Below are 22717 nucleotides of genomic sequence, written 5' to 3' on the forward strand. Positions count from 1 at the left end.
TAGCAATTAGCTTGTTAAAATTTTGCATAAAATAAAGTGGAAATGGCTGTAGATAGGTCAGAATGTTTGTAGATGGGTGAGAAGTATAGTGTTGGCAATTAATAGTATTTAATATTTTTGGCGCATCCATACATATTATATGTGTAACTAACAATGTATAGGCGGACTTCTGGCTGCTGATGCTCTTTATTTACCCTTTGGTGTCTACAAACAGTTTTGTATAGTCCCAGAGAGACCTAGGAGAACACCCCCTGATTCCTCTCAGTCTTAGGTATTACCGGCCTGGGTTTTGGCATGGTTAGAGGCTTCCCCTTACAGCTAGGCGGCAGGTCTAGTCCCCACCAGGAGTCCGCCCAGCTTCCCTCTTGTTGGGTGAGGCGGCTCGCTTCGCTGTTTGGCAGCCTGAGTTCCTCGCAACTCCACATGCCGGCCTCAACCTGTGCCGGCGTTCCGTTTAAATCAGCATTGCCTTGTCTCAGCTGTTCTTACTCTCCAACCCTTGCCAGCTGGGGAACCTCAGAACCTTTTTCCTCCAGGGGCTCGCCCTTGCCTGTCTCACAGTATGCTTTGTGAATAGCTTATTCTGGGCACAGTTGCCATCTGTGGTTCTGGGAGAGCCTGGTCTTGCCAATGCATCTTCTGGCAAGAAAGATAAATCTGAAAGTGTTAATAGATGGAATCATGAATATAAGTAATCCTTCTGGATCATTCCCTGTATGACTAGACTGAACTTTTCAGGAAGGTAATACGCCGCAGTTACTATTCATAAGATAATACTTTTCATGAGCATAGCTCTGAATTCATGAGCATAGCTCTGAATTCATGAGCATAGCTCTGAAGGTAGCTGAAGAACAGTATCTCTTTCTTCATTAATGTTAGTCATTTACCCAGACTTTAGTGTCATGTTTTCATATGTCATAGCTGAAACGTGTATAAAGCCATGAATTAAGCTTTTGGCAGACCAAACAATGACTTCTTCCTCTCTGTGCTAGTAAACTGGAATTTCTGTCCAGGCATATGGTGAATGATAAATGCTGATTGAATCAGTTTCATTAAGCTAAGGCTGTCTGTGTAGAAGAATAATACTGTTGTTTGCATTAACTCGTGACTATAGAAAGCACTAGTTTAGTCAGTGCAGAAAAAATGAAGTAGAATTTGGCTGCTACAAAAGTAAACATGCAACAAATCTACTAAACACCATTTTAAAAGCTAACCTAATTGCATGCTAACCCTTCTGTTTGTCCCCATGCCTCACCCTGCATTACAATAGGAAACCTGCAGGTGTAACTAGATATATGAACACTTAGTGCCTGTCTTGGCTAAGTAGGTTGGCTTTCAAGCTAAAGTAAACTGATCAGTTTCCAGAATTTGTTTTTATTTAATATGTTACCCACTGTAAATTTTAAGATCTAAGTAGCCTAACACCTTGACTTTTCATTTCAGAGCATTAACTAGGGTGGTCAGCTCCCTGTTGGGAAGGTCTTGGAGATTTGGGGGTTGAGCTGAGGGGAGGGAGTGGAGCTCAAAAGGATATAATGTCATAGAGTCCACCCTTCAAAGAAGCCATTTTCTACAGGGGAACTGATCTCTGTAGGGGAGATCATAGAATCATAGAGTTGGAAGGGACCTCTAGGGTCATCTAGTCCAACCCCCTGCACAATGCAGGAAACTCACAAACACCTCCCCCTAAATTCACAGGATCTTCATTGCTGTCAGATGGTCATCTAGCCTCTGTTTAAAAACCTCCAAGGAAGGAGAGCCCACCACCTCCCGAGGAAGCCTGTTCCACTGTCAGGAAATTCTTCCTAATGCTGAGCCAGAAACTCTTTTGATTTCATTTCAACCCATTGGTTCCGGTCCTACCTTCTGGGGCCACCGAAAACAATTCCACACCATCCTCTCTATGACAGCCCTTCAAGTACTTGAAGATGGTGATCATATCACCACTCAGCCGCCTCCTCTCCAGGCTAAACATCCCCCGCTCCTTCAGCCTTTCTTCATAGGACTTGGTCTCCAGACCCCTCACCATCTCATCACCCTCCTCTGGACCTGTTGCAGCTTGTCTATATCCTTCTTAAAATGTGGTGCCCAAAACTGAACACAGTACTCTAAGTGAGGTCTTACCAGAGCAGAGTAAAGCGATACCATCACATCACATGATCTGGACACTATACTTCTGTTGATACAGCCCAAAATTGCATTTGCCTTTTTAGCCACCGCATCACACTGTTGACTCATGTTCAGCGTATGATCCACTAAGACCCCTAGATCCTTTTCACAAATACTACTGCTAAGACAAGTCTCACCCATCCTATAACCATGCATTGGATTTCTCCTACCCCCTCTCGGCTTGGCTTCGCGAACGAAGATTTAAGAAGGGTGCAATAGTCCACGTCTGCTGCAGGCTCGCTGGTGGCTGACAAGACCAATGCGGGACAGGCAGGTCCGGCCACAGTGGCTTTCTCCTACCTATATGCAGAAATTTACATTTCTCCCTGTTAAAATTCATTTTATTTGTTTTAGCCCAGTTTTCCATCCTGTCAAAGTCTACCTGAATCCTCTTTCTGTCTTCTACTGTATTTGCAACCCCTCCCAATTCAGTAGTATCGGCAAATTTAATAAGCATTCCCTCTATTCCTTCATCCAAATCGTTTATAAAGATGTTGAACAAAACAGGTCCCAGGACAGATCTTTGAGGCACTCCACTTGTCACTCCTCTCCAAGAGGATGAGGAACCATTCACAAACACTCTTTGGGTGCAATCTGTCAACCAGTTACAGATTCACCTAAGGGTAACAGGATCCAAACCATATTTTACCAACTTGTCAACAAGGATAGTATGTGGAACTTTATCAAAAGCCTTACTGAAATCAAGATGAACGATGTCTACAGCATTCCCCTGATCCAGCAAAGTAGTCACTTTCTCAAAAAAGATCAGGTTAGTCTGACATGACTTGTTCTTGAAAAACCCATGCTGGCTCTTAGTAATCTCAACCATTCTTTCTAAATGTTCCAGGACCGACTGTTTGATGATTTGTTCTAAAACTTTTCCAGGTATAGACGTCAAGCTTATGGGTCGGTAGTTACCCAGATCATCTTTTTTCCCCCTTCTTGAAGATGGGGACAACATTCTCCCACTTCCAATCTTCTGGCACCTCTCCTGTTCTCCAAGAATTCTCAAAAATACTAGCCAGAGGTTCAGAAATTACATCCACAAGCTCTTTTAGAATCCTTGGATGCAATTCATCTGGCCCTTAGTTTCATTTAAAGAAACTAGGTGTTTATGTACTACCCCTACGCTGATACTAGGTTGGAGCTTCATACCCTCTTTATATGTTCTGTTTTTGCCATGTTGAACACCGTTTCCCTCAGAAGAGAAGACTGAAGAAAAGTAGGAATTGAACAGTTCCACCCTCTCTTCATCACCTGTTACAATTTCACTTTCCTGCCCTCACAATGTGCCTACCATGTCCTTGCTCTTTTTCTTACTCTGAACATAAGAAAAGAACCCTTTTTTGTTTTTTAGCATCTTTGGCCAGCCTATGCTCATACTGAGCTTTAGCTTTCCTAATTTTTTCTCTACAGGCACTTGTGATTTGTTTATATTCATCCTTGGTTATAAGGCCCTCCTTCCAATTCCTAAAGGAGTCTTTTTTATTAAGTCTTTAGAGAGCTGTTTATGGAGTCAACTTGGCTTTTTTAGGCTTTTTCAATTTTTTCTTCTCATAGGAATAGTCTGATTGCACTTTCAGTATTTCAGTTTTAAGAAACTCTGAACCCACTTGAACCCCTTCTTCCTAAGTATTTCTGACCATGGGGTTTTACCCAGCAAAGTTCTAAGTTTGTTGAAGTTTGCCTTTCTGGAAGTCCAACTGATACGTCTATGTACAGCTTTTCCCTTCCCTAAGACTGTAAATTCCAAAATCACATCGTCACTACCTCCCAAGGTGCCCACTATTTCCACCTCATCAACCAATTCTTTCTTGTAGGTGAGAATCAAGTCCAAATTAGCAGATCCGCTTGTTTCCTTCTCCACTTTCTGGAAAAGGAAGTTGTCAGCAAGACAAGTCAGGAATCTATTTGACTTTTCATTTTTAGCAGAGTTGGACTTCCAGCAGATGTCTGGGTAACTGAAATCTCCCATGATCACTGTATCCCTTCTCTTGGAGAACTTTGCAATCTGTTGTAGGAGTATCTCATCTAAGTCCTCTGCCTGGCTTGGTGGTCTATAGCAGATCCCCACCATAATATCACTGTTATTTCTTACTCCTTTTATTTTTACCCAGAGACTCTCAACTGAGCTTCCATGCTCAGATTCACATATTTCCTCACAAGTATAAACCTCCTTCACATATACTGCTACGCCTCTGCCCTTTCTCATTTGTCTGTCCCTTTTAAATAAGTTGTAACCCTGAATCCTAATACTCCAGTTGTGAGTGTCATCCCACCAAGTTGCAGTAAGGCCTATTATGTCATAGTCCCCTTCCTGTATTAGGACTATCAGTTCTTCCTGTTTGTTTCCCATACTCTGTACATTAGTGTAGAGACATCGGAATCCATGTTTTATGCATCCCGGGGGTTTAGTTTCCATACAAAGCTGCAAGTTAACATTACCTAGCGTATGCGCCACTCTCTGCAAAACTTTAATGTTCTTATCCCCAGATTCTGGCATCATACGAGGCTTTGAATTATTGTCTCACTCCCCCATACAATTTAGCTTAAAGCCCTCCTTATTAGGTTAGCAAGGCTGTTACCAAACACTCTTATTCCTACTGCTGTAAGGTGCAAACCATCTCCCAATAAAAGACCACCATCTAAAAAGCGTAAGCCATGGTCCAGAAATCCGAATCTTTCCTGACAACACCATCGATGTAGCCAGTTGTTTATATGAAGTATTCTTCTTTCTCGTCCTAAGCCACAGCCTTCAACAGGAAGCACTGATGAGAACACAACCTTTGCACCCAGTTCCTTCACCTTCTGACCCAGAGCCACATAGTTTTTTCTAATACATTCAGGGCTATGACGGGCAGTATCATTCATTCCCACGTAGATCAGCAAGAAAGGATAGTAATCTGTGGGCTTGATAAGTCTTCCAATCCTTTCTGTCACATGCTGGATGCGTGCACCCAGCAGACAGCAGACCTCTCAGGATGACAAGTGTAGTTGGAACACTTTGGACTCCACCCCTCTGAGCAAGGAATCTCCAATCACCACCACCTTCCTCTTCCTATATTGGGGAACAGAAGCTCCAGGTTTCTTATCTACAGGATCCCGAGAAACTTTGATCAAGCTTCGTGGAGGCTGGGGAAGTAGCCCTTGTTCTAGTGGTTCAGAATCAGTTACTTTGGGGAGACCCTAGAACCTAATGGTGAGTAGCAGAGGCTCAGAACATTTCCTGATTTTTTTTTCTCCTTCGGGTTACATTTTTCCAGGAACCCTCCTCCTGTGTTGGGTTTTCTTCTAATTGCTGTGATACCGTTTCCTCTCCCTCCTCTTGTCCTTTCAAGAGTGCCTCATGTGTTTTGTCAAGAAAATCCTCACCTTCCTTTATACACTGCAGTGTGGACAATCATGCCTTCAATCCCTGTATCTTCTCCTCCAGTAGGGCCACTAACTTACAGTTGCTGCAAGTGTAATTGCTGCTACTGTCAGGTAGAAATGCAAACATCCCACAGTCTTTGCACGTCACTGCCTCTGCTCCCTCACCAGCCATGCTGCTGCAATCCATTTCAAAATTTTCTTTATCTTGACCTCTTTAAATTCCACTACCAACTGCCACTTGAAACTACTTGTGAGTAACTACCCACCTTTCTACAGAACCCCCAGGCTAAGAGCCACAGGCCAAGAGCTTGTGCCTCTGGCAAGGATAAGCCTTGCAAATTAAAGGCTTAAGCCCCCACCCACCTCTGACTCAACAGCCAGAGCAACAGCAGAGGGTGGGGACAGCAACTACCCCCAGGCAAACAAGCGCTCCTCACTCAGCAACAGCTGCACAAAAGACACACAAAAGCAATCAGAAACCCCTCTCCAGCAGGCACCAAGCACTCACACATTTCCCTCCCCCAGCAACCCTAGGTAATAAGTTGTAGGTAATCAGTTCTAAGTCCAGAAGATTGCCAGGTCCCTCCTGGAGGCTGGCAACTCTAGTTAATCTCAGTTGAGGACTGGATGGGTATTTGGTTTTTTTTGTACTAGTTGGTTCTGAACTCAGTTTTCACCTAGTTGTTAAATGTGCCTTCAAGAGTTCAGGTACACACAGAGAGATGTATTTACACACACACACCCCTTCTAGTACTTATCCTTCATTTTGTGGAGAGTGTTGGCCAGCTTTGGACTATGACGTAGACCAGGGATGCAAAACATGCTGCCCAGGAGCTGAATCAGGCCCTCAGAGGGCTCCTATCAAGCCCCTGAGGAACTGGCTGTCATCTGATTCCTCCCTCTCTCTTGCTTCTTTCTGCATCACAGCTTGCCGTACTTGCTCAATCACACAGGAGCAAAGCCTCTATTTTCTCAATTGGCTGAGGCTCCTCCTTTGGGGAGGAAGGAGGGAGGAATAGTTTGCTTTGCCAGGCTCTCTGTCACACTACTGGGAGCTACTGAGCCAAGCCTTTCTTCCTTCTATTAGCTGAGGCTCCTTTCCCTCCTCATCCCTTGGGGAAGGAAGGAAAGAGCCAGAGTTTCCTTTTACTGGATTGCATGGGAGAGATACAAAGAAAGCACCATTAAGACCAACAAGTTTTATTTAAGCATGCTTTATTTTAAGCTTTTAAAAAACATGTGTTTGTCTGTGTCCTTTATAAAGTTTATATCTCTGCTACGTGGCATTACATTTTATGACACAAACAGCTTAGCCCGATAACATCTCATTTATGTCAGATCCAGCCCTAATAACAAATGAGTTTGCCCTGAGTAGACCGTGTCTTCTTTGCAGACAGCCTGATATCAGACTTACTTAGAGTGTTCTGTGCCTGTAAATGGGCTCTTGCAGAATTCTGGTTTCAGAACAAGAGCAATTTAAAGACTAACAAAATTTGTGGCAGGCTATGAGCTTTTGTGAGTAACTTATTACTCCTAAAGGTAGTTCTTTGGAAAACTCATACCCTACCACAAATTCTGTTAGTCTTTAAGGTGTGACTGGACTGTTGCTCTTTTCTGCTGCTACAGACAGACTAACATGGCTACCCATCTTGATCTGCCGGCATGACTAGTGTTTTCTGTTTCATCAATACAAGGCCCAAGGAATGGTAAAGGCTTGGGTGATTAGAATCAGGGGATTAGAATCCTATCAGTGAAAGCTGTAACCCACATGCTTGACTACTCATGTTTACAAGAAAAAGTTGCCCTATCTTGAATCTAGATTCAGAGTTCAATAGTACTGCTCTATATTTGTAACAAAAATGTGAAATTGTATAAAAGACACGTGCAGTTAACAATAACCTGACTTCTGAAAAAACAGAATTATTCTGAAGGAAGCTTGCATTTTAGGAGATCTTCCAACAAATACATTACTTTAAAAAATAGTGACTTGCTGTACATGAGACTATTTGTGCTAAGAAATTAAAAGTTCTGATGCAGTGGCTGAGGAAAAAGAGCTGTAGTGTAAATATCCAAATACTGTTTGGAAAAAAATACATGGTCCTTGGGCTTATGAGTATCCTGAAATAGTGGAATATTTGGTGTCCTGTGTGACCTCTTGACCTATGTAATAACTGTACTTTTCTGTAATGGATATTTTGAATATATGGATGTGGATATTTTGAATAGTATATGGATATTTTGAACTATATTCTACTTTTACTGTCCTCTGAACAACCCCCAAGTTAGTAAACCTTTGGTATGCCTTTATTCTGCATGGTAAACCTAATGGACCAGCCATTAAAGTATCTGATTAGTTTTCCATGAATATATGCTACATAGATATCTCTGCTGCTTACATTGCTAAAGCAATTGAATGATACTTTTTAAAAAAGGATACAAATGAATAGATTTTCACTGTTTTTTAAAAACCATTTATTAAATTAGGTTGTTGGTGATGGCTGTTGTACTGCTGTTATGATGTGTCACATGTTTACATCAGTTAACCTGCCTTATGAATCTTCTTGATTGAAAAGCAGCATACAGATATTTGAAATACCTAATAATGATCAGACAAGCCTACCACATGCTATAAAGAGGGTAGCCAAACTTGCTTAAAGTAAGAGCCACATAGAATAAATGTCAGATGTTTGAGAGCCACAAGACGTGAGTATCAGCTGTTTGAAGCTGTAAGGAGGGAAGCAAGCTAAATAGATGGGGGAGGGAGAGGTGGAAAGAAAGCCACCAGCTGGCTTGGCGTGGAGAAGTGATTTAAAAAGACAAATGCTTTCTCCAAACTGGCCAACTGGGTGGTGGGGGCCTTGAGAGCCACACAATATGTGTGAAAGAGCTACATGTGGCTCTTTGGTGTAGTTTGGTGTAGTGGTTAAGTGTGCAGACTCTTATCTGGGAGAACCGGGTTTGATTCCCCACTCCTCCACTTGCACCTGCTAGCATGGCCTTGGGTCAGCCATAGCTCTGGCAGAGGTTGTCCTTGAAAGGGCAGCTGCTGTGAGAGCCCTCTCCAGCCCCACCCACCTCACAGGGTGTCTGTTGTGGGGGAGGAAGGTAAAGGAGATTGTGAGCCGCTCTGAGACTCTTCCGAGTGGAGGGCGGGATAGAAATCCAATATCTTCTTCTTCCTAAGCCACAGTTGCCAGCCCTGTGTTACAAGAAGCAAAGTCTCAAGTAAAGTTGATACTGCTTTTCATTTACTCAGTAAAACACATCTGCAGTCAGTGCCAGACAATTATACTGAACAAAAAAATGTTGAGAATTTGAATCAACAGCCTTTTGTTAATTTCTACAGGGGTGACAAATGCCTGATTTAAGTAAGGTGACTATGAATAGCATTGATATTAGGACAGCATACTTTAAACATGATGTGCTCTGAACTGAAATGCATTATTTATAACTATCTGATATAAACACGTCAACTCAAGACTCCTTCCTTTTGATGCTAGAGATAAGAGTACATCATTCTTAGAGTTTGCAGTTTTTCAGTTGGAACAATATCTTGCTTATTTTGTCTAAACACAGTTTGCTTTGTGCTGTTCTTAGAAGATGTAAATATGCTGTCAAAATAAGTCTTATTAGTGTGATATTTATTGATGGCTTTATAAAATGTACTTGTCTTTTATAGGTTCTGTTAGTAAGCAGTAGCCGGTATCCAGATCAGTGGATTGTTCCAGGTGGAGGAATGGAACCAGAAGAAGAACCAGGTGGTGCTGCAGTCAGAGAAGTCTATGAAGAGGTAAACAGTTTGAGCTCACCATTTGAGATGAACACTCATGTCTCCTATTGGATTTTGGCTGGTGACTTTTACAGGGTTGGTTCATGTTGGAAAGTTGCTGTGGTCAGAATGTCAGACTCGAAGGCCCAAGTTTAGAGCTCTACTCTCTATCACTGGGTAACTCTATCAGTTACACTTTCTTTCTCCATTTGATCTACTTGAGAGTGTTGTGGTAAAGAAAAATTGTAGAAGGAAGGAACCCTGTATGCTAGCCTGCTCTTGGAGGGAACTGGGGATAAAAATGCAATTGAACTCTAAAATATGGTTTAGTGCTACTTGAACAAGTCTCTGGCTCCTTCACTTCCTCCCTTTGTATAGCACTATTCACGTCTTTGTCCCCAAACTGTTTGTATATAGTAGAAAACTATCACTTTCCCCAAAGCAAAAGCAAAGATGATTTTGAGGCCTTTTCCAGGTTTTTTCAAATAGCACCAAGTTGCTCCCTGAACAACTTGACATTGATCTGACTGAAACCATAGAGAGAGAAAGCATGTAATAGCTACTAGTTCTTAATACATAATGGATATAGAGCCTTATGCATAGCATGAAGTAGTTGTTGTCAGTCTTCCCTTTCTCCAGACCTTGCTTTCCAGCAGTAGCAGTTTCTTGGTCAGCTTTTTGTGAGACTTGGGATGAGTGTGGAGTGGTTGCTATTTACCATAGGCTGATGGTTGGCAGCAGCACTCTGCTTTGTGCTGCTTTGATGTTCATGAGATGTTGGCTGTAAGGCCTGATAATAGCTTCTCAAAAGAGATTGTATTTGCTCATTTACATTAGAAGCCTGTGATTAAACAATCAGTCAGTGCTCAAGGCCAGAAAACTGCTTCATAATATCAAATTCATATACAGGTTTTTGTTGTAGGACCAGACTTGTATATGGGGTCTACCTCTCAATTACCAGAGACTTTCAGTATTTGCTGTTTAATGCTAATATCATACATGTTGATTGTTTTAAATGATGACTTTTTTGGATGCTCTTAAAACTAGCTTTGTTCACCAGGCATTCTGGAATGAAGTCTATAAGGTTCATGGTGTTCACAGGTGAATTTCCCTGCCTTCCTCCTTCCCCAGCAGTTCTTAGATCCCTGAAATGCTGGGAGCCATGAGAGCTTTGGGGGCATGGCAGAGCTGCAATGCAGTGGGGAGGCATCAGGTTGTGAATGGTTTATAACAGGGGTGGCCAGACTTGCTTAATGTAAGAGCCACATAGAATAAATGTCTGATGTTTGAGCGCCACAAGGAAAGAAGGCAGGCAAATAGATGGAGGAGGCTTGGAGAAGTGATTTAAAGAGAGAAATACCTTCTCCAAGCTGGCTGACAGGGTGGTGAGGGCTTCAAGAGCCACACAATATGTACGAAAGAGCCACATGTGGATCGCAAGCCACAGTTTGGCCACCCCTGGTTTATAATATAATTGTTAGACAGCAGGTTGTCAGCTTGACAAGGATTATTGTACAAATAGTGGCACACCAACTCCAGAAATACTTGGATGAGATATCTGGCCTCAATCTTTTTATGCCTTGGTTTGGCTTTAGTGGGCTTTGGGGACATTCCAGTCTTCAGTTGGACAAAGACAATGCACCTATATTGCTGCTGCTAGATCTTCCAGCAGCCTTTGACAGTATGGACCATGTGATACTGCTGAGGTGCCTGGAAGGTGAGGTGGGTCTGGCACAACAGTGTTGAGGTGGCTCCAGTCTGTACTGCTCACAGAAGGCTGCAGTGGGACATGCCAAATCATACCTTCAGGAGCTGATGGAAAGCACTGCAAGGCTCTGTTACCTTCTGAACTTCAGGCCTCTGCAAGGCCCGTTAATGAGATCATCCACAGTATTAAAGTAGGTTGTCATCAATATGCCAGTGATATCTGGATGTATATTACTCTGAATAAGCCATTTGTTGCTGCTGTTTCTGTCTCAGCCCAGTGCTCAATGTGATGTTCAATTGAAATTGATTCAAGATAAAGCAGAACTGATGCTAGCTGGAAGGGTCAGTGCTTTAAATGAGATTATCCTCTCTACTGTCAGTGGTGTGCCAGCATTCAGGGGGAAACATTAAAAGCTTCAGAGTCTTGCAGGATCCAAGTTTCTTGTTGGAGAAACAGGTGCCAGAGACAATGAAAAATGCTTTTTTTCCAGCTACTTCTAATTAGGAAGCTAATCTCCATGTGTCTGATCTGGCCATGTTGATCCATGTGTCAGTAACCTTAAGGCTAGGTTTTTGCGGGTTTTTGTAATGCACTTTATATGAGGCTGCCCTTGAAGGTGATGTGGGAGCTAGGATTGCCGGGTCCCACCTCGCTGTCAGCAGGGGGGCGGATCCTGGACCTGGTCCAGGAGTTTTCTGCTGCACATGCTTTGTGATGTTGTCACCTGGAAGTGACAATGCCCCTGTTTGGGGGTGGGGTTTCTTCCACTGGCCAGCTGCGGGGGGGGGGGGGGGGGGCAGGCATTGGAGCCCTGAAGACTGGGGGATCCTCTGGCCACATTGGGAGTCTGACAACCCTAGTGGAAGTTGCAGCTGGTGTAAAATGCAACAGCTTATCTGTTACTTGGGACTAACTAACAGGACACTTCATTCCTATTTTGAGGTCCCTTCACTGCCAGCTGATTAATTTCCACGACCAATTCAAGGTGTTGACCTGGGGCCCACATACTTGAAGGCCTGCCTCTCCCTGCATATTTCCATATGGCACCTCAGCTGTTCCCACCATAGTCAATTATTAGTTCCTCCATTGTCTAAGGCAGAGATGTCAAATTAATTTGAAACAAGGGCTGAATCTCACATAAATGTCACTTTGTTGGGCAGGCCATGCATGCCATAAAATGTAACATGAAGTACAGGAGATATAAACTTTATAAAGGTGATTTCAGATGTCAAATGGTAATAGCAGGTTTGATTGGATTAGGTGTGATATGCAGAGGGATAGTAGGCATGGAGATACCAGTGTTGGTAATGAGGCAGGAAGCCTAGGTCTCAATTCCATCCAGGATTCAGTCCAGTAGGATGCAAAGAATAAATGGACATAAGTATGACATTAGAAACCACAACATTCAGTTGACCTAAGAGTAGCAGTGCTCTTACAAAGAAATTTCAAAGGGAGACTAGAAAGAGAGACTGCTGTATTATGATCAGACCCATAGCCAAGGCAGGGGGGGTTGTCTCTGGGGGCCCTGCCCCCTGACTTCCAGCAGAGGCTCCCAACCAGGAGAGGGCAAGAAATACCATGCCGGGTCTCCCTGCTTCTTGCAGCCAGCTTTAAAATTTTGTTGTCTTTCTCTCTCTCTTTCCCCACATCCTCAAAAGAGGAGAAGCAACCCAGAAAGGAAGTAGAAGCTCTGTGTGTGAAAGAAAGGGCAGGGGACATGTTTTTGTATCTGTCCTGAACGGGGAGCAGCCATGGAGCGCTCTCTCTCTTGCTCTCTCTCTGTCTCTCTCTTGTCTCTCTTGTCTCTGTCTTTCTGTCTCTCTCTCTGTCTCTCTTTCAGAGAGGGGGACGGGGAAGGAGGCAACTGACAGGAAACAAAGAGCCACTGAGGGAACTGGGGAAAAGAAAACTATGATGTGGCTGCAGTAGCAGCCCTGGAAATGGAAGCAGGAGAGGGAAGTTGCTTGGGGATGGATGTGAGCCCTGTGTGGGCTGCATCTTTCCCACAGGCTGCATGTTTGACACCCTGGTCTAAGACATGTTCTGCTATGGTCCCGACTCAGGCTTTTTCATTGGCTACCCACCTAGGTTTCTGTCAAGGAAGGAAAACAGCTGTTCTCAACAACTTTTGAAACATTCTAAATCTTGACAAAGGAGGGATACCCTGCTGATTGGGACAGGTTTTAGTTTTGTTATTAATGCTTTTAAAGGTTTTATTAAATTGTTTTGTATTTTTATATTGTTACCTGCCTTGGATCCTGGGATGCCTGGTACAAAGTGGTATATAAATATTTTAAATAAATTGCCACAAGGTACAGAAAACAAACCTAATTGTCGTTTTTTTATTCTTACAGGCTGGAGTGAAGGGAAAACTTGGCAGATTGCTGGGAATATTTGAGGTGAGATTTTCTTTAAAAGTGTTAGATATTCGGAAATTTAACTAATCTGAAGTTAAGGTTCTCTTTTCCATGTGCCAGAAAGCCAGTTTTAGCAAAGATTCAGGAATGTTGCCATACTAGTGTAAAAACTATGTACAAATGAGATTGGGGAAGAAGGAGAAGGAGATGATATTATTATTATTATTATTGGATTTAGATCCCGCCCCATACTCTGAATCTCAGAGTCTCAGCAGTCACAATCTCCTTTACCTTCTCCTCCCACAGCAGACACCCTGTGAGGTAGGTGGGGCTGAGAGAGCTCTTACAGCAGCTGCCCTTTCAAGGACAACTACGAGAACTATGGCTGACCCAAGCCCATTCCAGCAGCTGCAAGTGGAGGAGTGGGGATTCTTACCCAGTTTTCCCCAGATAAGAGTCTGCACACTCCACCGCTACACCAAACTGGCTCTCATAATATAGGTGTATGCAGGTCTTTGATTATTAGACACAGTTGTGCCCTGTTTGTTGTCTTTAAACAAAATGAGTAGTTTACTATAATTTATGTAAGTTGTGATAGGCATAGGTGTATGCAGTTCTCCAGAAAACTCTGAATTGTCTGCATTGTGGAGTAGGAATTTAATGTGTGAATGCAGAGCACCATGGGTTGTTCCAACCAGCTTTTTTACTTATCAAAAAGGGAGAATGGGGTCCCCACCAAGAAAGCTGTGCTAGTGATTATGGAACCTGCATGAACAAGAGAAGATTATAGTAAGAAGCAGAATTGTGTAGGACTGAGTGAATGAGCTGGCTGGATCCAACCCTGTTTGTACTACTTTGTACAAATGTTTTTAATGAAATTCATTCTAATTCTGACTAAACTATAAGTGCTATATACATATGGACAGCCCTGCCCTTAAGGCTGGTTCATTGGTCATACAAGTGTAATTAAAATATGTATGTTTCTCTTTTTTCTCCATACTGAAGCAGAATCAAGACCGGAAGCATAGAACCTATGTTTATGTTCTTACAGTGACTGAAATCCTGGAAGACTGGGAAGATTCAGTTAATATAGGCAAGACTTTTTTCCTCATGTGCTTATTTATAATGCTGTATGTAGGAACAGTTCTCTTTTTAGCACTCATGTAACTGGTATCAAACATGTGATATTCTGTTGCTAAAATTATATAGACAACTTTTTTTCCAAACGTAACTGAGAACAACTAAAACCAGATTGTTCTAACACTAATATGGTTCAGTTGAAAGCACTGAAAAGTCAACTTCCTGATGGCACCTGGGGTTTTTTGGCCCCTTTGTGACACGGAGTGTTGGACAGAATGGGGCATTAGCCTGATCCAACATGGCTTCTCTTATGGTTTGTAGAAAGAGGTCATTTTTATGTATAATCCATTCACTGCTTTCTGATGTCTTCATCTTTGAAGACACTCTAAATAGCAAATCTGTTGGTCTGAATTTTTCCTGGGAATCACCTCCCATTGTCCATCTCTTTCCTGACTTCCTCACTTCCCTGGGGAATTTTAGCAGGAATAAAGATACAAGAAGATGAAGTCTGGGTATAAACCCACCCGTGCCAGGAACTGGAAAAAGATAAACTGGTAGGAAATAGGATGATTTACTTTTTAAACTTGAACAAGAATGAAGTTTATTTGAAAAAGAAGCACAAATTGAGGTAAACAAAGAGATAATGTAGAGAAGTTGGGTGGCAGTTTTTAAACAGTACACTTACATTATTAAAAGCATAAGAGAAACCATGTTGGATCAGAGCAGTGGTCTATCCAGTTCAACACTCTGGCTGGTTCCACACTTCCAGCTCAGAGCAGCAATGTGCCAACCCAGAAGTGAGACGGCAGAAACAGCAGTGCCCTGGAGCGTCCAGACGGTGCACAGCCCACTCCCAGAACAGGGATGGGCTTCAGGCACCCTGGAGGAGCTTCCAGAGTACTTTTGCTCCCATCCTTGGCTTCCCGGGTGCTTCCAGGCTGTCCAGATGGCTGGGGAGATGTCACAGAGGTGCTTCAGTGATTAGGTACCTTTTTGAGCCTGCTGCACATCAGGTAGGGACAGGTTGAAGGCGGGAGCTGAATGGCAGGCAGATGTGCTCATTTGGATTCACTTTTTTTGTCCACTCGTCTGCCATCCCTGGGGCGGCTTAAACCACCTGTCTGGCACCAATTATCTTATCCTCCAGGCACCAAGAATACAGAGCATCACTGCCCCAGACATAGAGTTCCCTCTATACCTTGCCGCTAATAGCCACTGATGGGCCTCTGCTCCATTTGTTTATCTAATCCCCTTTTAAAGCTGTCTGTGCTTTTAGCCACCACCAGTTCCTGTGGCAGTGAAATATTACAGTTACTCCATCTGTAGTTCCATAACTCTCAGTTCTGGGTTCCTTTTTCTCCCACCAGACCATCAGCTCCTAATTGTCAAAATCTTAACAGACTGCAAAATCTTAACAGACAAACAACTCCTACTTGGTGGTTTAGAGCAACACTCTGATTGGTTCTTGTATCGGTGGGGTATTATAACTGTTCTACCTGCTATATTTTGAGTACTGTACCAATATTTAAAAAGGAAATATTAATGAACCAAAAAGTATTAAGAGGTGAAGCAGTAGACTAGAGTAAATAAAGGCATCTAACTTGTTCATGTGGAAAGAAGCATATGGATAAGTTTGTTAACATATTTATTTGTGAATAATTAACATGCTTCATGAAAAGTAGACAACAGTTTGTTACTGATAGTCTGTCACATTGAGCCATTTGGTGAACCATAGAGACTAGTTGCCTTTATTTATAGCTCTCAATGTTCAAGATTCAGCACTCTCAGAGCATCTCAGGACTTTCTGGAACCCAGCTACTGAGGATCATGACTACCTTTAATGTCCTTGCTTTTTATGATTTTGCTTGCCACATTTGGCCCATCTCTGCAGTATTAGATACTGCAACATGAACAAAGAATAACTTGAGGAATTGCAGTAAATTCTACTTATCAAATGTAAGTGTGCGAACTAGACGTCATTTGAAACTAATTTTGTGTGTTTTTCCATAGGCAGGAAAAGAGAGTGGTTTAAAGTTGAGGATGCTATCAAGGTCCTTCAGTGTCACAAGCCTGTCCATGCAGAGTACTTGGAAAAACTGAAATTAGGGTGTTCACCAACCAATGGAAATTCTGTGGTCTCTTCCCATCCTGGTAACAGTTCTCTTTATGTTACTTCTACACAGACTTCTGGGCTGCCATCTACTGTAAGATAAAATCTGATTTACTTTCTTGTATACCATCACAAGGAGAAATGAGTTTGGATGGTAATGTGCCATGTGTATAGTCATCAAAACCCTGAGTGTGAATACTTTGTATGTTCAGGCCTGTTTTTCTTTTTTAGCAATTTATAATATTTAATAAGCCAAAGCCATACAGGGAATTAAAGATGCCTTAAATGGCCCTTTAAAGTAAAATATAGTTATCTTAAATATCTGGTAAAAATAAGAGTGAAGTTGTAATTTGGCTTTTGAGTATAGCTTAATTTTTCTTCCTTGTAAATTTCCTGAAAATCAAACCATTAGTTTGGGGAAACTTTAGTACAGTAATTATTATTTCCCTACTTCAACATAGTTAGCTGGAGGAGAAAAGAGGCAGTGGAAATCAACAGCAAGTGCCTTCTTCTATTTCAGGAAACTTCCTCCTCCCTAGTATTTTACATGAAGATCCTAACCAGAGCAGTTCAGGTGGACTTGTCTTTGCCCTAAAGACTTCGTACTGCTCTTGCTGACAACATTTAGCCAAACAGCCAGATTGCTGAGGTGCATACATGCTAACCCCTGTTTAAAATCTGCTTGTCCTCTTCTTGCTCAAGTCAGTGTTGGCTTCCTTGGCTATTCCAGTAGCAGGAGATCCATCCCTGCTTTTTTCAAATTGTGTGAGTTGAATCACTATTGGGAAGATAATTGCTTGAGCATTAAGAGAAAAGGGAGCATACACAAATAATTTCTGGCCCTGTTTTAATTTCTGCTACTAAAAACAGACATGCAGACTCTGTAAACTTAAGTCTCTGAAACCATTTACACTAAACTTCCCTGTTTCTCTAAAGTCAGAACTGTGGCTGAGGTAAAGAAACTACCTCTATCATGAAGACTTGTCTCTTCTCATTGTTCTATGTAAGATAAATCCACTGTAAATAATCCAACTGGTGTAAAGTAAAAAGTAAATGTAATGTAAATATTGTGTTGCGCACAAAACTAGGTTATCACCTAGGGTTCTAGTGTCTTAGCAGCTATGTAACAGGCAGAAAGTTAAAACAGCCAAGTTTTTTTTTCATATCACTGTTACCATCATCTAAGGAATCTCTGCTGAAAGCAGTTAAAGGCACAGATGCCCTTTTGGAGCTGAAGGTGGCAGCACTACGCTACCTTCAACATTGTTTAAAATGCTGCTATAAATTAATCCTTGTGCTGTTACAATTTTGAAGAAAAATAATGGTTCCATTAGCTTTCAGTCTAGAAAAACTGGGGATATAAATATTGTGCCATATAAATGCATTTGAACAAGAAACATCAGTCATGAGTTACTTTTAAGAGCCAAAATTCAAAGTAGACTTAAATATCTGCCACAGAATAGAACTTCTGTTTGCATTTGAAGAAGCAGTATTGCCTGGAACAGCAGACCATTTTCAGCTGCTGTGCTTAAAGGGTGTTCTCTATATTCCACTTTGTGTAAGTTAAAAAAAATGCTAATAGCATAGACAACTGGCAGATCTAATCAATGTAAAATCTCACACCTGATCAAATTGGGAAAATTTCTGATTCCCAACAAGTATGCATTTTTCCTGAGAGGAGAACTTCAGCATTCTCAGTTGGCACTTGGTACCAGATTCCCATGTATTAATCATTTATCTCTAAACATTTTGAAACTGATAACTTTTAAACAAATGAGAAATGCCACTGGCTCATTACAATGAAAAACAAATTGATTGGATTTACAGTTCCCACAACTGGTTTCATCTCTATTTTTACTTTTGAAATTTAAACAAGCCAATCTTGTAGGAGCTGCATAATGCATGATTATTTGGGTTTCTAACACTTACGTATTGTATAAAAATGTACAGCTGTCAATGCTAACCAAATCAGAGGTGATGGCTTATAAATATTCCAGCCTGCTGTGCCACATACGGTTAAATATTTTGGTGTACAGACCTTTTCAGTCTATGCAACTCAACGATGAAGACCCTTACTAAAACTGACTTGCAAAATCTGTCTTGCAACATAACACTGGAATGACAAAGATCCACTAAGCTTTTAGCTATCTTTGTAACAATTATTAGGCATTGCCAAATCCAGTCATTTAAAGGAATAGGCTGTGCAACATGCTTGTCAAAGATGACAGTTACGATGTTTTCTGCCAAAATTAAACCATGGTTATATAGTTCCAATGAGAGGATCAGATTTGACAGATAAATGGAGGCATTTGAGAGTACATTGTGAGAAGCTTTTTGTGGCATTAGGAACCTGGACTTAAGTTTCTTCTAAGTGGCCTTTGAATCTGTGCCTGGATTCGCATACATAGGGATAAGGATTTATTTGGATCATATGCCCCAAACTAATCCATGTTTTAGATTTAGTAAGTCTTGGGTTATGAGTTCATTACCAGGCAAGTATAGACTCAGTATCGTGGAAGCATGTTACTGTGAATGGTTAAACTTGGGAACATGCCATTGAACTACTGCAATTTATGTAAGTAATAGAGGCTATTAAAAGTGAAAGTCATCCTGGAGGGCAGCTGAAAACTAACAAGATTATTGTTAATGTTAGAAATGATTGTTCAACATGCTTCTGAGAAGTAAAAAATTCTGAAGGAAAAATACAATTTAAGTTGTAAACATTTTGAACTGTGTGCATGGCTTTCTTTTAAAGACTGGTGTAAGAATTTTGACTTTTTATATCTGAAATGAACAAAATAAAAATTGAAACAACCTATAGCTGTGAGTAGTTCATATTCATATGGCTCATCTTCCTGAATATGGTTGATCTGGAAGTGATTCTTCATCTTGTTTTCACCCATTAATGGTTTTGCATCTGAGCACAAGTATTTGATGTCCTTTTCCATGGCATGTTATAAAGCAGTGTTCTCAGGACACTAGTTTAAAAAGCTTCTGGATAGCTTATTAAAGCCACGGCTGTGCTTGTTCAGCCTTTCTGTCATCTAGGCATTTCTCCCTGCTTATTTCCTAACTCATAGCTCAGAACCTAGCATACAACTTTATTGTTAAGCCTGAACTCAAGAATAGAAGCGTTACAGAGCTGGAGAGGGTGAAGTCTTTAAAGACTTCTTCGGAATGCTTTTGGAATTACGCAGTATGAACACAGTAGCTTTTTAGTAGGAGCATAGACAGTGGTAGACAGTAATGTGACTTTTATTGACACCCCAACCTTTGTGGAATACTCTAGTATCAGCAAGCATTTTTGTGTACTGCCCTGTGCAGTGGAGGAAAAAATATTTCAACATGATGGCATTACCTGAACAAAGCTGTTTATCTGCTCTTTGGTGCTGTCTTCCATCTGTTTTCTGCATAGATTGCTAGTGGAAGGAAATCAGGAACTTCCATTTGTTTTCCTTATGCTAAGTTAAACATGGATGGCAAGCTAGACATGACAAGGAAGCTCCATAATGAACCTTTGATGTAAGCCACCCTGAGCCCTGCTTGCAGGGAAAGGTGACATAAAAATCCAAATAATAAAAAACTCCTACTCTAGGGCTGAGCCAAGGATGGATAGGTATGAATTATATTGAGGGAGTGTGGCCTAATATACAAATGAGTTCCTGCTGGGCTTTTCCTACAAAAAAGCCCTGAAACAATGGTGATAGCGTATGGCCTAATATGCAAATGAGTCCCTGCTGGGCTTTTTCTATAAAAAGCCGTTTCCCTTGACCCAGTTATTTCATCACATTATGGATGTATGACTAGTATTCTTAGGTTAATACCTTTCGCCATAAAGTTATTTCTGATCTATTGTATCTTGCCATGTCACAAGTTTTTGGCAAGGGTGAAACTTTGTTTATAAGGCAGCCTAGTTACTTGGTAGCATTGTTGCTCACTGGAACTTCCTCAGGGTTACTATACTCTCTTTCACAGGTGGGGGGAAGTTCATGTAACATTCGCTTCTCTTCCTAGATGGGCAATGAAAATGTAAAATATCTATTAGTCTTACCACTATTGCTGTGAGGATTGATCTTGAACCATGAACCAGAGTTTTGGATACTTCAACACTTATCACTAAATTGGAATCTTGGTTGCGGCATAATCATGGTGGGATTGCGATTATACATCCCCACTGGGAACACTGTTTAGAACTGGTACTGAGTGTTCAAGAAGTATGATGCCATCTTATTGAGATTGCCACTAACACCATATTTAAGAGGGAAAGTGAACTATGATAACTAAATATTTTATGGTGTTTGGAAAATGTTTTCCTGCAAATAGAATTTCATTCCTAATAATATAGCTAATTTCTTATGTGAAAGCAAAGTTTTAGAAACCCACAGTACATTTTCTACTGATTCTTCCACTTTCTAGAGCTTTTAAAGTATACTAAGAAATTGCTTCTTTCCTAATTGTTCTACCGTTTTATAAAGTACAGCCTATGGTGCTTTATAATTATTTAATAATAATTCTCCTTCTGTTCATTGTATAACTTTTTACACAGCCTAGAGAACTGTGTACTCAGGTTCAGCTAGTCCTCATAAATAGGTTAATGTAAGCATTTAGAAATGATTATGTAAATGTAACATTGCCCCAAGTCATTGTTGGTTGTAAGGCATAATCTGAATGTAGCAAATCTGTAACAGAGACTAAGTAGTGAAATACTAGTGAAGAGTCTTTGCAGGACACTCTGAATTACATAAATGCTTATAATTTATCTCAGTGATTCTTATTACAAGGCAGGAGAGAATGTACTAAATAGATAATAAACACTAGTTGATCATTGTTATCAATGTGTCTCAGATGGGGCAGGATGGCTTAAGATCCCCTTGTAAGTCCAAGGCTGAGCCTTCTTTAACCAAGGACTTTTCAACTTCCAGTCTTGTACAAGTCATGAAACTAGACATTATCACATATCAAAGTCATAACACTATAATTGCGTTTGTATATGTTCACTATAAGATTGTTTCATGATAACCAATGGCTTGTGCCAAGTCATTTCTTCTCTTATAGGAGGGGGAAAGGCTCTGATTCCTGCTGTTTCCAGCCTAACCACATCACAAGGTGGTCTGGAAGGCTCTCCCTATCCCCCCCCCCCCCCATTTAAGAGCAGCTTTTCAGGAGCACAGCAGACAGCAGGTTACTGTTCTCTGCATCCAACCCAACATACAAATTGTGTGAAGAAAAAAATCAAGCTAAGTTAAATCACTGCTCAAATCGAAAGAATATTACTAAAGCTATATCACTGTTTTAAAATAAAATTTCTGCAACCTGTGTGTGTGTGTGTGTGTAAGGGGGGAGAAGTATAACTTCCTTGTATTGATCATGATAGATTCAGAACTCTGAAGCTCTGCATTTTAAATTTATAAAAAGCCCAAATGGTTCAGTAGCCTTAATGTGTGTTTTATTCACATGCTTTTTTTGCTAGGTTGTCAGGTAAACTAATGAAAAAACTTTACTTTTGCAATGTTTTACAGCCTTTGCATTTGAGGAATTTTAAAAAGTGTAGTTTGGTAGTATTTGGTTGGGATTTTGAGAACAAATTCATGGAAAATACCAGTTCCTATATATTTTGATCAAGTTACTGCTACAGTTGAGCAGTTATAATATGGTAATATGGAGTCTGTGGCATTGTACCCCTTAGAGGTCCCTCCCCAGGATCATTTCCCATCTTCAGCTATACCATATTCCCTTCTTTCTTTGATAGGATTAAAAATGTAAATATTAGGGGGATATTGAGTAAGGCTTTTATCATTTTATTTTCTACTCAAGGCAATAATAGCTATAAGAACAGTAGTAGATTAGATAGACAGATTTTAGAGATTCAACCCCCCTGGAGAAAATGGCTGGTTTGGAAAGTGGACTCTTTGGCATTATATGGAGCTGAGGCAGATTCTACCTCCCATCTCCAGGAACTTCCTGATCTGGAGCTGGCAACCCTAGTCAGGCCTGGCCCATGGGTCTTCAAAGGTCAAAATAGGTCTGGAAAGGGCCTTGCCTTTAACTCAGAGAAGCCCATCTTGGGAATCTGTTGCTTAAAGCTATAGGCACTCCTTTTATTGTTTTTGTTGTGTGTTTGTTTTTAGGGGGACTTTTTAAAACTCCCTAAT

The 22717-nt window shown here is 41.2% G+C and overlaps 1 protein-coding gene across 3 annotated transcripts in view; it reads left to right on the forward strand.

The window, feature by feature from the left end:
• NUDT4 (nudix hydrolase 4) overlaps positions 1-19383 on the forward strand; it is a 32241-nt gene extending 12858 nt beyond the window's left edge. For 2 of the 3 annotated variants that reach the window (XM_060245184.1, XM_060245181.1), the window contains exons 2-5: positions 9221-9331; positions 13373-13417; positions 14381-14468; positions 16466-19383. In XM_060245184.1, coding sequence (XP_060101167.1) covers positions 9278-9331; positions 13373-13417; positions 14381-14468; positions 16466-16668 — 390 coding nt within the window. In that variant the 5' untranslated portion in view covers positions 9221-9277 and the 3' untranslated portion in view covers positions 16669-19383. The remainder of the gene's footprint in view (positions 1-9220; positions 9332-13372; positions 13418-14380; positions 14469-16465) is intronic. The other variant, XM_060245183.1, reaches the window with a different exon arrangement.
• The last annotated feature ends 3334 nt before the right edge of the window (positions 19384-22717 follow it).

The sequence above is a fragment of the Heteronotia binoei genome, chromosome 8 (genome assembly GCF_032191835.1).
Source record: "Heteronotia binoei isolate CCM8104 ecotype False Entrance Well chromosome 8, APGP_CSIRO_Hbin_v1, whole genome shotgun sequence".
NCBI lineage: Eukaryota > Metazoa > Chordata > Lepidosauria > Squamata > Gekkonidae > Heteronotia > Heteronotia binoei.